Genomic DNA, 15689 nt, shown 5'->3' with positions numbered 1-15689 from the left:
TTAAAATTAGTTCTACTGGTCTAAATAAGGCATTCGTAATTCACATGAAACATGTCGTATACCCTCAGGATAATTCGGAATGTTTTCAATTTATTTTTAAATGACTGGCATGATTCTGCAAGTAAGGTTTTGATTGGTGGACATGAGCTCCAACTGGCTGCTGTTAGATCCACATGTAATAGTGGAGCTAATTTTAATTAGATGAACAGAGAGAGAGAGAGAGAGAGAGAGAGAGAGAGAGAGAGAGAGAGAGAGAGAGAGAGAGAGAGAGAGAGAGAGAGAGAGAGAGAGAGAGCGCGAGCGAGAGCGAGCGAGCGAGCGTGCGCGTTAGGGATTCATTAGGTAACCTCAAACCGGCCCCATCAGATCCATATAAACATTTGTTTTTAATAATATATATTTTTAATTCCTGATATATACTAAACTGTTTTCTCATTTGAACTGGCTGGACGTCTAGTTTTAGGAAATTGAGGTTGTAGTTATGGAAATGCTACATAGCCTAGTAAATTAACCCTTTGTGTGCTGTAAAGAGAAACAATGAATGAATGAGTGAATGTTTAACGACACCCCAGTACGAAAAACACATCGGCTATTGGGTGTCAAACTATGGTAATACAAACAAATAAAGTGATGATCAACATCAATACAAGAATTCAAGATTTAAACAAAAACAGTGTAAATAACTGTGCACAAATACAAATATCACAGATAGATACTGACTTTTACTTAAAATTTCAATTTTGTCCTGTATTGGCCACCCCTGCACCACGGTGAGGTTACAGCACGCGCAGGGGTAAAGAGAAACATGTACCAAGAGACAATAATAGCTGTAACATTAATGGAGGCTGTAATATGAGAGTTTAATATACAAATAATTAAATTATTCTCACAAATGTTTTTATCATTTGTATATATTACGTCATCACATGACTTCTCTCATTGCAGGGCGAACCCTACACATCAGTGTTGTATCGGGCAGCACGACATACACCGCCTGCGCCACCATCAACGTGGATGTCAACAACGTCCACACCAAGTACAACTACTACGTGGCCGACATGGCGGGCGCCGTCATGGGATCCATCTGGTTCAGATCGTTCGTGGACGGCGGTGGCGTGCAGATCTTACCAAACCTCTATGTGCACGACACGCAGAAAGCGCATAGCAGAAGTTACAACTGGACTATAGTGGCCGAGACTGTGACGTCGTGCTCTCACGTCACGACACGACAGAGTTACAACCCTTTGCATGTATCCGGCAATGGCTGCACCACCACGGATCCTGAGAAGTGCGCAGTTGGTGACCTGTGTGGGAAGCTGGGGGAAGTTCCGGTTGGGTCGAATTACGGCTCGGCCAGGACCTTATTCCGTGACACTAGCTTCAATATTAGCGGCGTCGTTGACATTTCCTCGAAAATCATTGTTATTGTTGATCAAACGACTGATGAAGTGATGGGGTGTTCGCGTATTGTCGCCGTCAGCGGGAGACACAGCGTTGCCAAATTCAGCAACGACGGGGTGATCGGCAACTTTCAGTTCCTTCAGACATCTCCGTTCGATTATACGGAAGTCCGTGTGAGTGTTTATAACTTGCAAAACAAAGCGGCTGGTTATCACATCCACGCCTACCCTGTCCCGTATAAAGCATTGGAGACTCAGTCTGTGTGTGACGTTGGGTCTGTCGGGGGCCATTTCAACCCCTATAGAATAACGGTGAATCCGGATCCAAAAAAGGAATCATTTGACAAGTACGAGGTGGGCGACATCAGTGGCAAGTTCGGCTTACTGACCGGAGAAACAGCTTTATCAGCCACATACTGGGACAACAACCTCCCAATGTTTGGGCCGAGCAGCATCATGGGTAAATCGGTGGTCATCCACTACACAAGTGGGGCCAGGTGGGTGTGCTCCAACATAATAGAATCGAAAGCAACCATCACCGCCATGGCTACGTTTAAGTATCCGGTCAGTGGTCACGTGTTGTTGAGGCAGGTCAGAGACGACGACTTTGTCGAGACGTCGGTGTTCGTGTCGTTGGACTACACCGATGGCCAGCAGCACCCAGAGTTCATCATAGCCGGCTGGATGATCCACAGCTCCCCCGTGGGTTACGATGACCAGGCGGCAGAGTTCGACCGTTGCCAGTCCACCCTTGGCACGTATGACCCGAGCATGATGGGAACCGGGAATCTGAATCAGTGTTTCCCAGGCAACCAGCGGGGATGTCGGGTCGGCGATCTGACCCGGAAGTTGTCTCAGAGCGTGACCTTGACGCCGGGAAAAGCAGTGCCTAGGAAATTCACCTTTGTGGACGGAAATCTTCCGCTCTCCGGTCCGTCGTCCGTTATTGGTAAATCTATTGTTGTCTACGGTTCCGGGTTAAAGACCAACGTCAGAATCGCATGCGCAACAATAAAGGAAGTGAGAACACAAGCGGCCAAGGTGGATGGCTGGTCGGAGTCGGTGACAGGTTTCATTAAATTCTCTCAAACGGCTGGAGTGATTCATCAATTCACCGATATGAATGTTGATCTTAAAAATTTGAACAACATGGCTGAAAAATATCACGTTCATCTGTTCCCTGTTCCGACAGGAAGTGACGTCACAAATCCGTGCAGCAGTAAATCAGTTGGCGGCCATTTTAACCCATTCAACGTAAGCTTCACCGGAAGTCCGGCGCCAGCTAAAGGAACTAACGACCAGTACGAGGTAGGCGACCTAAGCGGGAAGTTTGGCCTCATCTCTAACAGAATCATCTATAGCAGAACGTCAACAGATTCCAATCTCAACTTGTTTGGGGTGAACAGCATCGTGGGGCGGTCGATTGTCATCCACAGGGATGACGCTGCCTCGTCTCGATGGGTTTGTGCATCGATTGTACAGGATCTCGCGCTTACAGGAGGCACGTACATTCAAGCATCAGCCACGTTCCGAGTGACCGAGACTACATTGACAGGTTACATACAAATGGTAAGAATTAAACGTCTTTTAAAATAACCCATGCCTCCTATCAACCTGTGTGTATATTTCGTGAAAATATTTTGTCATGGCTCTTCAAATTATTTACTATTTGGAGGTTGTTGATTTATAAACATTTGAAGTGAATCTGGTAATCCTAGAAGTTGAATCTATGATCAGATGATGGCTAATAAATATATTTCAATTTGTCTCAAAAAGAGCGTGTCAGAATTTGATTGATAATAGTCGTGTGCAACGTTAACCCATACCCGTAAAAGGATGAGTCCAAATCGTTTGTTATTTTTGTGCTGGTTTTGTGTTTGTGTCATGGCCTACATAACTGCTAATCATTTACCTGTTTTGTTTGTATACACTTAGGGTCAGTACGTGTATCCAGATGGTTCGTACAGTGACACTAACATACTGATGGACATAAACTACCCGGATGAAAAAACTCATGTAAGTAATACACGAATACAATGTACAGTACAGAACGTGATTGTGGATGGGTTATGGGACGAAAGGTTTGTTTTTTTCCTACTCTATAATTACAAACAGTACAAGAAGTGTACCTTAAAACACTCAAAAATAATTTCTTTCGTTCTTACCGTCAACCATGTTCTGTAAATAAGCGTAGGAATACATGTATACATACTATTGGATGTTTGGGGGGGGGGGGGGGGGGGGGGGGTAACAGAATAAAAACAAATAAAAAATATATTGTAATTTTTTTTAATTATAACATGAATATCTCATCCAGTTTCCCTTATTTTTTTAATCGAGAAAACAGGTCACTTCCTTGTTCTATTTTTAAAACGATCACCGAACTGAGTCATTTGGGCTTCTCGCCCATCCAGCTAAAAATAGTTCCAATCGATCTTGGTCTTCCGTGATGACGTATTTTTATGAGCTTTATGGAAGGATAACGCTTGTTTTTTTAGTGACGTCATCCAATCAGAATACAGTAAATCGTATAAATTCGTAAAGTTTGTAATTATATAAAGATAAAAATCTCGCTTGTGCTCCAATCGACAGATGTTGCACTCCATTCCCCCTTCCTCCAGATATTGTTTTACAAGCATGCAGCAGACGTCGTTTTAGCATATATGTGTACCCGTATCCTCCTCCCCCCCCCCCCCCCCCCCCCCTTGTTAGGAAGTTCCAGTATTGGGACGAGATAATGTTTAGATACCCACAACCCACAAATTAAAAATGTATTTAAACTGCGCATGCACCGAGCCAAAATATTCTTGTGCGATGATACACAGGGTTATTAGTCCCCTACCGGGCTAGCGGGGGGTTTCATCTCCGTCCGTCCATATGTCTGTCTGTCGGTCCGTCTGTCTCACATATAGTTTTCTCTATGTGTTTTCACAGTGCCTCGAAATACTGAGTTGAAAATTTCTTTATAATTTTATCATGTACTATTACAGATAAAAGTTTACCTTCCCAATTTTTACAGTTATGGCCCTTAAATTTAGGAGATACGAAAATGTGTTGGGCCTGATAAGGAGACGTGTATTGCTTCAGCAGTACTCTCAGAATGCTTGTTAAACTCTAGTTGTTTGCATTTTGCCTCTGTGAATTATGATATAGAGATAGCGTTTTGGGAAGTGGCAGTCCTCCTAATAGCGAAACTCAAAACATTGCTTCACAATAAGAATCATGACCTTGTCAAATATCCCTTGAACTCCATCTTTTCCAAAGATACGATTTTGAACATGTTACCGGTTTTGTTGTTTATATTATAATATGGTGAATTGAAAGTTAATCTATTATCCCTGTTAACTTGAAGTTACAACTAATCCTGACAACCTTTATTACAAACTGTTGCTGAAATTTCAATGGACTGGAATGGAGGAGGAAATGTTTTATTTAACGACGCACTCAACACATGGTTAAGGACCACAGAGATATATAGAGAGAAGAAACCCGCTGTCGCCACTTCATGGGCTACTCTTTTTCGATTTCGAAGGGATCTTTTATATGCACCATCCCACAGACAGAATAGTACATACCACGGCCTTTATTACACCAGTCGTGGTGCACTGGCTGGAACGAGAAATAGCCCAATGGGTCCAACGACGGAGATTGATCCTAAACCGACCGCGCATTAAGCGAGCGCTTTACCACTGGGCTACGTCCCGCCCCTGGACTGGAATGGAGTCTAAATATTTTTATTTTATTTTTTTGGTTTGTGGCTGCCCGCTCTATTTATGACTAATTTATTTCATAATTAGGACTGACGTAAACACACACACACACACACACACACACATATATATATATAATTATAATACCCTTATCACGCACACACACACACACATACACACACACCACCACCACCACCCCACCCCCCATCTTGGACACGTCCACCAAAGAATCTCTGAGAATGTGCTCAAGACACTCGAACCTTGAACCTTCAGTGGATGAAAGCACAAGTCAAATGGTTGATTGATTGACTGATTGTTATTTGTAGCTTTAAGTATATATTAATGCATTGTTTCAGACTCTAAAACACAACTGGCACGTTCACGAGAAGCCTATATCTGGAGATGGTAAGGCAGCGACCAAGGTCTGCAGCAGTGTAGGTCCGCACTACAACCCGTATATGGTCAACGTTACGGTAAGCTCGTGTCCATGGTCATGTTGCAATTTTAAAAAATAAAAATAAACACTTTTTGTAATAATAAAATAAAAAAATAAAAGTAAATAATTTGCAGAAAATGTTTCATTTATTTATTTATCATCATCATCATCATCATCATCATCATCATCATTCATTCATTCATTCATTCATTATCCGAATGGTTAACTAATAAGGCTCCTTAATTGGCAATTTTTCTGGATGAGTATAGGGCTTCCATGAAACCAAAACATTTGGTCATTGATTACCGCATTCCGACTGGACATGTCACTTAGCCACAGGTGGAGATCCTCTTCTAACTTCTGGTTCTTGGCATGTCGCGATCTAGAAAGTGACGATTCATCTTCAGCTATATTAGGCCATTTTCCTTTTTTGTTCAGAATGTCGCCAATTGTTGATTTTCCTATTTCTTGGCCAAATCTATTAGCAAAATATTTTGACATGCCATCCAGACTCGCTTTTGGATTTACCGATTTATACCGGCAGATTTCTCTGTTTTCTTGGACAATAATTTCATGACGTTTTCTTTCTTTTCTTTTTTTTTTTTGCTTGACTCGACCATAGTGACTGACAGCGAATTGTGTCATAATTGGCGTACATTTGTTTTTATGTTCGGACCTGTTGACAACTGTTGCTCAAAATTGTATTAACTCATGAATCGGACATTTACTAAAGAATACGGTATTTAATCTTTCATTTAACATTTCTATAGATCAAGAAAATTATATTTAAAAAACCAAAAACATTTGTTAACACTTGTGCTCTACCCGACTAACGTTAAATAAACACAGGTGAATGGTTAAATAAACTGCGGTGTGAAACCCTGTGCAGCCATTTTATCTCTGTCGATTCCTTTAGCATTAATTGGCGGATTGCTTTTATGTTCAATCAGTGGCGACCGGTCACACACTGCAATTTGCTTTTACTTTTTACATTTGGTTCAGAATTATGACCGTCCGGTTCCGGAAGCTGATTATCCGGATTACTGGGGCGGATCCAGCTTTTCTGATGCGGGGGGGGGGGGGGGGGGGGGGGTAGTTTGGGGGGGTCCAAGACAAAAAGGGCACCATAACATTATGAAAATGCACTATTGAAAAATTACACACGGTTCACATGGACCATAATATAATAGTGCTACAACAGGGACGCTGGCAGACGTATTCTACAGTGATCTATACATTGACAGAATAAATAAATTTGTAAAAATCCTAAATAAAAGGGGCACTTCTCAAATTTGAGGTGTGTGGGGGGGGGGGGGGGGACCGGACACCTTGGAATAAAGTAAAATAGCATTTTTCATCTTAATTCCGGCGCTAAACATGGATACCAAATCCTGCCATTGTATTGCATTCCACACATTCGACTTTTGTTTTCCCTCCATGTCTCATAGGTGTATAACATAACCGGCGGCAAGCATCTGGCAAAATGACGTAAGAGATATTTTATTAAATGAGAGTGCACTTTCTTACACGGGTACTATAGTCCTATGAACGGACTGAGTGTTGTTACACTCGGCCTGTGCTCGAGTACTCGTGAGACACTAGATGAGTAAAACTACGTGTATTGCAAAAATGGCTGAAAACCAATAATTTTATTATATTGGAACAAAGTTGTTTATTTTGATGGTATTATTTCTGTCAGACTGGCTATGAAAACTGCAAGGCCAGCAATCCGTTGAGGTGTGAACTCGGAGATCAGGCCAACAAAGTGGGAACTTACGACATGGGTGGAGGAAAGCGAGTTTTCACCGACGTTGATCTTCCTCTGTCGGGTCCCTACTCAGGTAAAACGTACAGTCACAGTCTGGTATGATTGTTTGCTTCTGCTCAACGTTACTCGCGTATCAGTTTCATTTATTTCAATTTATTTCCGTGCTCATATCCTATTAAGCTTCAAGCACGCTGTTCTTGGAATACAACTCAGCTATCTGGACTGTCTGTCCTCGACAGTGGGCAGTTGTTAGTGGTTAGTGAGCGAAAAAGAGGATGTAGTGGCCTTACACCTACCCATTGAGTCGTTCAAACTCGCTCTGGGTGGGAGCCGGTACCTTGCTGCCAACCCAGTACCTACCAGCTTTATGTCCAATGGCTTAACCACGACACCGCCGAGGCCGGGTGCGTATTAATGTGATATGACATATTTGTACTTTTTTGATACTTCAGTCTAGTGTGACGTTTTGCTTATGTACCTCATTTTGGTGTGACAGTTTGCTTTTGGATAAAAAAATTTTATTTAATGTCTCAATCTGCTGTGACTTTTTGTTATCAATAATGTTACTAATCTCGGTGTGAAATTTTGCTGAATAGATCTAATGTTACTATGATTCATTTTGGTGAGACTTGTTGTTTTTGAATAACGTTACTATACCTTAGTAAACGGAGGACCTTATCAATAGTTGAAGATAACACATGACCAAAAACCCAACAACAACACTATTTGTAGTGACATGTTACACCCTACATAGGGGTCCCATGTCCTTTCCTTCCACCTTAGTTTTGTTCATTATATATTCTTCATGCAGTATATTTATTTTGGAGGGGGAGCCAGGCTCTCTCCCCCCCCCCCCCCCCGAACATCACCACCCAGGTTTCTACGGGTCTGGTCCCAATTTCATAAAACATCGTAAGCCTAGTTTTGCACGTAAACGTAAATCTACGACTAACAACAATTCTTATTACTATTATAGTATGATAAATATATACTACTCAAAAGAATTTAAGGGTCAGACGATATTTTCGACATTATTTTCTGAATGTCAATTATATTAGCTAGACCATAATGTCACGCATGGTATTGTTCCATTTTGACGAAAGTGGGTCTAAGCAACCCATAAATGAATTAAAATCCACTGTCATTGACACTGTCGACTAGTTATAATGGCGAAAACATGCTTACATTTGCACGTAAATTAGGGCGAAAGCGAAAGGTCTGCTAAGTGCCCATAACTTGCTTTTTCACAAAGCGCTTCATTTGCACGCTTTGCACGTGTATTCCATGTTCCCAATGCTGAATTTCCGTATAATTGGAGCTTGCGTTCGTGTACGGTGCACACTCCAAATTCGACAATGGTACGACTTCAACTGACTATCGAAGATCGAGGGCTATTGCTTGGCTTCAGGATGGCAATACGCAAAGAAATGTTGCTCTGAGACTTGGTGTCAGTCAGAGTGTCGTTGGCCGACTGTGGCAACGGTACCAAGCAACGAATTCTGTTCGAAATCGTCCACGTTCGGGAAGACCCCGAAGCACTACAAATAGAGAGGACCGCTACATCACCAATATGGCTCTACGTCAACGCACAACCACTGCACGCCGATTACTTAACAATCTGCGGACTGCGACTGGAACTCGAGTGTCTGATCAAACCATACGCAATCGTCTGAGAGCCAATAATCTACGCTGCCGTCGCCAGGCTGTTCGACCACCACTCCTACCACGTCACAGAACGGCCAGACGTCACTGGTGCACGCTTCATCTGCGGTGGCAACGTGTTCAGTGGGGTCGAGTGATGTTCACTGATGAGTCCAGGTTTAGTCTCCAGTTCAACAACGGTCGGGTTCGTGTCTACAGACGTCCTGGGGAGCGCTTCGCTGACGTTAACGTTAGACAACGTCACCGGTTCGGTGGTGGCAGCGTCATGGTGTGGGGCAGCATCTCTATCCACCACAGGACCCCCCTCTATGTGGTGGATGGCAATCTGAATGGAATCCGCTATCTGAATGAGATTATCCGGCTGTTGGTTCTCCCAGGCCTTCAGCAGATTGGCGGCGGGGCAGTTCTGCAGGATGACAATGCCAGACCCCACCGCGCCAGGGTGGTAACGGACTTTCTCAGACAACAAGGTATCGCCAGGATGGATTGGCCAGCATATTCGCCTGACTTGGCCCCAATAGAGAACGCCTGGGACGAATTAGGCAGGAGAGTTCGGGATAACGATGCCCCTCCGGCCAACCTTCATGATCTGGGTCAACTTCTTATGGCAGAGTGGCAGGCCATTCTCCAAGAGTTCTTCAGACGTCTGATCAACAGCATGAGGCAACGATGTGTCGAGTGTATTCGCGCCAGGGGTGGATTCACACACTATTAAACGAATGTTCTAATGTGTAAAATCCATGTTTGACAACCTTCAACTTTGACAGCATGTCGTGTGACTTTCTTGTATACAGTGACGTTTATTTGTGGCGTTTTGTAAATATGGAACAATAAATAAAAAAAATTGTGTAGTTTACATCATCAATCTAATACACTCTGAAACTTATTTGGTTATAAATTTTTGACCCTTAAATTCTTTTGAGTAGTATATATATAGTTAAAAGTACACGTATTTCATTTTCTTTTGTTCTTAAAACGTTCCATCTTCCGTAATGATGTCATTTTATTCGTGAAATAGAAGCCAAACACGTGTAAATGTATGTCTGGTATAACTGCTAGTCGCAGACGTAAACTTACGTTGTTTTGTGATATAGGCCCCAGGATTGTTAACCTGAAGTTTTAATTGTTTCAGTTATTGGAAGATCGTTTGTGATCCATGTGCCGGACCGAGGAGCGGGGAGACTTGCGTGTGCAGATATCATTGCCGTGGACATGCCCGTAGTACAGGTCACCATAAAGAAACCAACCACTCTGATCAAGTATAACAACATTCTTTAGTTAATATACGACCAATACTACCGTATATATCACAGTAAAGACACCAGCCACTGCTATGATTGTTTCAGTGATATACTGGAACACTATTTTAATAGGCATATGTGCTGGTGGTATTTAAGAATTATGAATGCTAGATCTATTTTAAAAGTAACTTGTTTTGTATTTGAATTTTTACAGACTAGACACAAGTAAGTATGACTGTTGCTTTAAGAGATGGATGTTAGTTTAATAGTTATGAATGTTAGTTTAAGTGTTATCAGTGTTAGTTAAAGACTTATGAATGTTAGTTCGAAAGTTATGCATGTTTATTCAAGAGTTACAAATGTTCTTTAAAAATTATTAATGTTAGTTTAAGAGTTATGAATGTTAGTTAAAGAGTTATGAATGTCAGTTCGAAAGTTATGCATGTTTATTCAAGAGTTATGAATGCTACTTAAAAATATGAATGTTAGTTTAAGAGTTATGAGTGTTAGTTTAAGAGTAATGTTAGTTCAAAAGTTATCATTGTTACTTTAAGAGACCTGTATCATTGTTACTTTAACATTTATGGTTGTGGGTAATATTTATTATTATTACTTTTAGAGTTACATGTAATTATTAAATTAATGTTATGCACCATATACTGTGTCAGTATTTTAATATGTCTTGATCTTTAACAATTATGATTGTTACTTGAAGAGTTGAGGCAACACCACATAATACGAGTGTCTTGTACGACAATAGCGGATTTACATAAAAAAAACATTACGATATATGTAACTGATTATTTCTGTGGCTATTTGCATACAATGTGACATCGCCCTTACAGTTATGACTGTTACTTTAAAAGTAGAGATACCCTGTATGACTGTTAGTTTAAGAGTTAGGTCCGTTACTTTAGGAATTAGTTATGACTGTTAGTTTAAGTTATGACTGTTAGTTTAAGAGTTATGTCCGTTACTTTAAGAGTTAGTTATGACTGTTAGTTTAAGAGTTATGACTGTTAGTTTAAGAGTTATGACTGTTAATATAAGAGTTCTGGTTGTTACAGACGCGACATACTGCGGCAGTACGCTGAGGCCCTTCAAACTGGCTGGTGGAATCTCGCTGTGGTTGTCAACAGTGATGACAATGGCTGTCTGTCCGTTGATGTTTATTTCACAGGTCAGTAGGAAAGAAAGATGTTTTATTACATACCTATCTAATCTTACTATAGTGACAGACATTTTCAAACTGTGTGATAAAGTATTACACATAAGCGATCTGGACTGGAACTTGTAAATGGGGAATTGCCTTATTTTTTTGGAGTTAATGTCTGATTTACAAATTATGTCAAATTGTATTTTAAACATTACACAAGATTGCCGCAGGGTATGATTCTTAAGGTTAAGTAAATCCATGAAAGGAGGATTGATGAAATCATTTAAGGTGTTGTTATGACGTTAAATTAAAAAAAGGTGTTTTTTTAAATAAAAGAAGGTATGTAATAAATACAGAACTTCACAACTTTCTATATATTTTTGCGCAAATAGGAAGCGAAAACGATGTATATGAAGTTGTGTATATTTATTTAACATGGCACTCAACACATTGTAATATGGGTATACGGGATCAGACATATGGTTAACAACCACAGAGTTATAGTTAAGAGAGGAAACCTCTGCTGCCACTCCATGGGTTATTCTTTTTTTTATTAGCAGCATGGGATCTTTTATGCACCATTCCACAAACAGGATAGTACATGCAATGGCTTTTGTAACACTAGCTGTGGAGCTTTGGCGAGAACAAGAATAACCCAATACACACAACAAATGATATTATAATGTTGGTAGTTTTTGTTGTTTTTTAGGGGGGGGGGGGGGGGGGGTCGTCTTTTTTTTCTTTTCTTTTTTTGTAATACTGTATTTTCCATTTTAGGTGATCAAGCCACATCTCTGAAAATACAGTTTGTAAATATTTTGAAATCGTCTAACAAGACTGTACTAGGATCATTCAGCCCAGTGGTATGTGGAACAGGTGAGGAATACCAAGCATATTTAACAGCATGATTACTAGAGTGACACCAGTATAGAACAGCAGAATATTACAACTACAAAATGACTGTCTGGCACATGCTTATATGATTTTTATTAGGATGTAGGACTGTTTATTATGGGACTATATGATTTTTATTAGGATAGGACTGCTCAGATTTTGACAATGATATATGACTGTATAATACTGGACTACAAAATGTTCACTAGGATGTATGACTGTTTATTATGGGACTATACATTTTTTATTAAAATATCACTGCTTAGCTCAGTATATATAAGATTTTTGCAATGATATACAACTATAATATTGGACTACACAAGTTTTACAAGGGTATATTATGCTTCTAGGATATATTATTGTCTAATTTAGCAAGGGTCTACAGAATGAATCTTGGATATACGACTGGCTGAGCATGAAACTTCAGGATGATTCTAGGACATACAACTGTAAAATTGTTGCTAGGATATATGACTGGTTTAGCAAAGAATGTTATTAGGATACTGAATGTTTAGTTTGGGACTATAAAATGGTTGCTAGGATATATGACTGGTTTAGTATGTGATTACAGAATGTTACTAGGATATTGACTGTTTAGTTTGGGACTGTAAAATTGTTGCTAGGATATAAGACTGGTTTAGCCAGTGACTACAGAATGTTACCAGGATATTGAATCATCAGAATGTCAGGATATATGACTGGTTTTCCATATGTCTACAGAATGTTACTAGGATATTGACTGTTTAGTTTGGGACTGTAAAATTGTTGCTAGGATATATGACTGGTTTAGCCCGTGACTACAGAATGTTACTAGGATACTGAATCATCAGAATGCCAGGATATTGAATGTCAGGATATATGACTGGTTTTGCATGTCTACAGAAAGTTAGTAGGATACTTGATTAGTATGGGACTATGAAATTGTTGCCAGGATATATGACTGGTTTAGCATGTGACTACAGAATGTTACTGGGATAAAAGTTGTTTAGGATGGAACTACAGAATATAGACAGACATAACCAGTATGGTATAGAATGCCCACTAAAGTACATTTTAAAATATCGTTTAGGATGGAACTACAGAATATAGACAGATATAACCAGTATGGTATAGAATGCCCACTAAAGTACATTTTAAAATATCGTTTAGGATGGAACTACAGAATATAGACAGACATAACCAGTATGGTATAGAATGCCCACTAAAGTACATTTTAAAATATCCTAGTCTTGTATAAAATGCACTCATCTTAAATTTAAGGTGACCATTCAATAAATACTAAAACATTTGGTATTTTTGTACCCCATTCCAGTAATGTTTTATAATGCTAAGACCACTAATGCTTGAAAATTAAACTGCTATCAATTCCTCCCCCTCCCCCAATTTCCCCATTATTATGACACAATCTGACCAATACTATTGCATTTTCTGTTTGTATTTATGCTTATTTGGTTTGGTAATAAATATTTGATAGAAAATCATCTGTTAAAGAACAAAATAGCAATAGCTGGCTGCATTTTAATTAAAGTGAAACATTGTTTTGAAAATGATGTACATGTACATGTAAGCCTTGATATACCACCTTCTCTCTTCCATGTTTCATTGATATCCCCTAGAGCGTTACGTAACTGTTTTCAATAATAGCTTCAGTTCTGAATTGGAAATTGATGAACATATTTGTCACACATCAACCAATTTACTTTTTACAGTTTGTAACCAGGCATCGATGACTCTTCTAACAGTGTGTTTGTGTGGACTGCTAAAATTGTGGTGACCATTTGAGGGCCGTGGGAAACTGTTAACATGATGAAAAGACAAATATTGCTAAGGAATCTACTTGATGGCCATGTGTTTTAAGGAGACTGTGGCACAAAAAAAATGATTAATATAAAGACTGGACACATATATGAAAGAAAAGGAAAGGAATGTTTGCAGTTTGTCGACAATCCAGTGCTAAGATGACAACAGAGCTATTGCAGCAAGACCAAGTTCACGTCCTGGTACCGGCTCCCACTCAAGTGTTTTAACAGCTCAGTGGGTATGTGTAAGGCCACTACACCGACTTCTCTCTCACTAACTACATGTATTAACGATCAATTCCATGTCCTGGATAGATGGCCCAGATACCTGAGGTGTCAGCCCAGGACAGTGTGCTTGAGCCTTAAATGGATGTAAGCGAGAAAATAAGTCTCAGAATACACTGAAACAAACACAGGCCTCACCCCTACTTGGGCATTTTTGTCCTACTCAATGTAGATATATGATAAAAGTTTTGTTCTCTACCCATCCACCCCCCCCCCCCCCCCCCCCCCCCCCCACACACACACACACACACACACACTTCAGATATTGTTCCTATGGACTTGCACCTACAGTTTCATAAAATATAGTTTAAATCAAACTGACACATGCACAAAAACTGATTATAAATATTGATGTACACTGCATATTTCTATAAACTATTAGTGTATATTTGAAAAACAATCTGATGGGCTATTATTTGACATGTAAATAAACATATTGTGTTATTATACAAAACACACATATTAGATAATACAAAATGATTATGTGAATTTATCTTGTGAAAATATTTGCATTTTGTATATGTTAATGATTACTTTATATTATATATTTTATTTATCTTATTCTTTGTTAACAGCTGTAAATATTAATTATTAAAACATGAAATGCAAACAGTATTTTTGTATTGTGTGTGGATTTCAACCAGGCTCCAAGCAAATATATATATATATTTGTTTCAATATATTCTGGGAGAGAAGCATAACTTGACCCTTCCTAAACATTTTGTTAGCCACAGTACCGACCCCTTCCTGCCCTGTGTTGGAAAAATGCATACCTGGACCAGAAACACATACTGACAGTTTAACAAATGAAAAACACATAAAGTTAAATTAAAAAAACAAAAACATGATTATTCATGCTAAATGGGGGCAGCCATCTTGTGCCTTTTTGGTCAACCAGCTTGGCTCAAACCCAGGTCTGCCCCGGATTGGGCCCCTGGCCTCCAGAGGTCGAACCCGGGGTGGACATGCTCAAAACCTTAGTGGTATAGGAGCATGTTAAAAACATAACGAACGAATCAAACCCAGAATACATTTTTAAAAACTTGATTACTAAGTGGTAAAGCACTATGCAAGCTTCTCACTGTCCACTAACAACTATAACCAATAACCACAGTCCTAGATAGACGGCCAACACAGCTGAGGTGTGGCTCCAGAACTGCATGCTTGAACCATAAATAGATATGTTTTTGTTTAACAACACCACTAGAGCACAATGATTTATTAATCATCAACTATTGGATGTCAATCATTTGGTCATTTTTGACATGTAGTTTTAGAGAAAACCCTCTGCAGTTTTCCATTAGCAGTAATGGATCTTTTATATGCACTTTCGTGTAC

At 39.7% G+C, this 15689-nt stretch overlaps 1 protein-coding gene across 3 annotated transcripts in view; it reads left to right on the top strand.

Moving 5' to 3' along the window:
• The window catches only part of LOC121382800, a 41043-nt gene extending 26077 nt beyond the window's left edge, over nucleotides 1-14966 (top strand). For all 3 annotated transcript variants that reach the window (XM_041512419.1, XM_041512418.1, XM_041512417.1), the window contains 8 exons: nucleotides 946-2969; nucleotides 3336-3416; nucleotides 5467-5583; nucleotides 7246-7387; nucleotides 10109-10235; nucleotides 11285-11397; nucleotides 12151-12249; nucleotides 13977-14966. In XM_041512419.1, coding sequence (XP_041368353.1) covers nucleotides 946-2969; nucleotides 3336-3416; nucleotides 5467-5583; nucleotides 7246-7387; nucleotides 10109-10235; nucleotides 11285-11397; nucleotides 12151-12249; nucleotides 13977-14041 — 2768 coding nt within the window. In that variant the 3' untranslated portion in view covers nucleotides 14042-14966. The remainder of the gene's footprint in view (nucleotides 1-945; nucleotides 2970-3335; nucleotides 3417-5466; nucleotides 5584-7245; nucleotides 7388-10108; nucleotides 10236-11284; nucleotides 11398-12150; nucleotides 12250-13976) is intronic.
• The last annotated feature ends 723 nt before the right edge of the window (nucleotides 14967-15689 follow it).

This window comes from Gigantopelta aegis, chromosome 10, assembly GCF_016097555.1.
Source record: "Gigantopelta aegis isolate Gae_Host chromosome 10, Gae_host_genome, whole genome shotgun sequence".
In the NCBI taxonomy this organism is placed as follows: Eukaryota; Metazoa; Mollusca; class Gastropoda; order Neomphalida; family Peltospiridae; genus Gigantopelta; species Gigantopelta aegis.
This window is presented reverse-complemented; position numbering and strand designations above follow the sequence as displayed.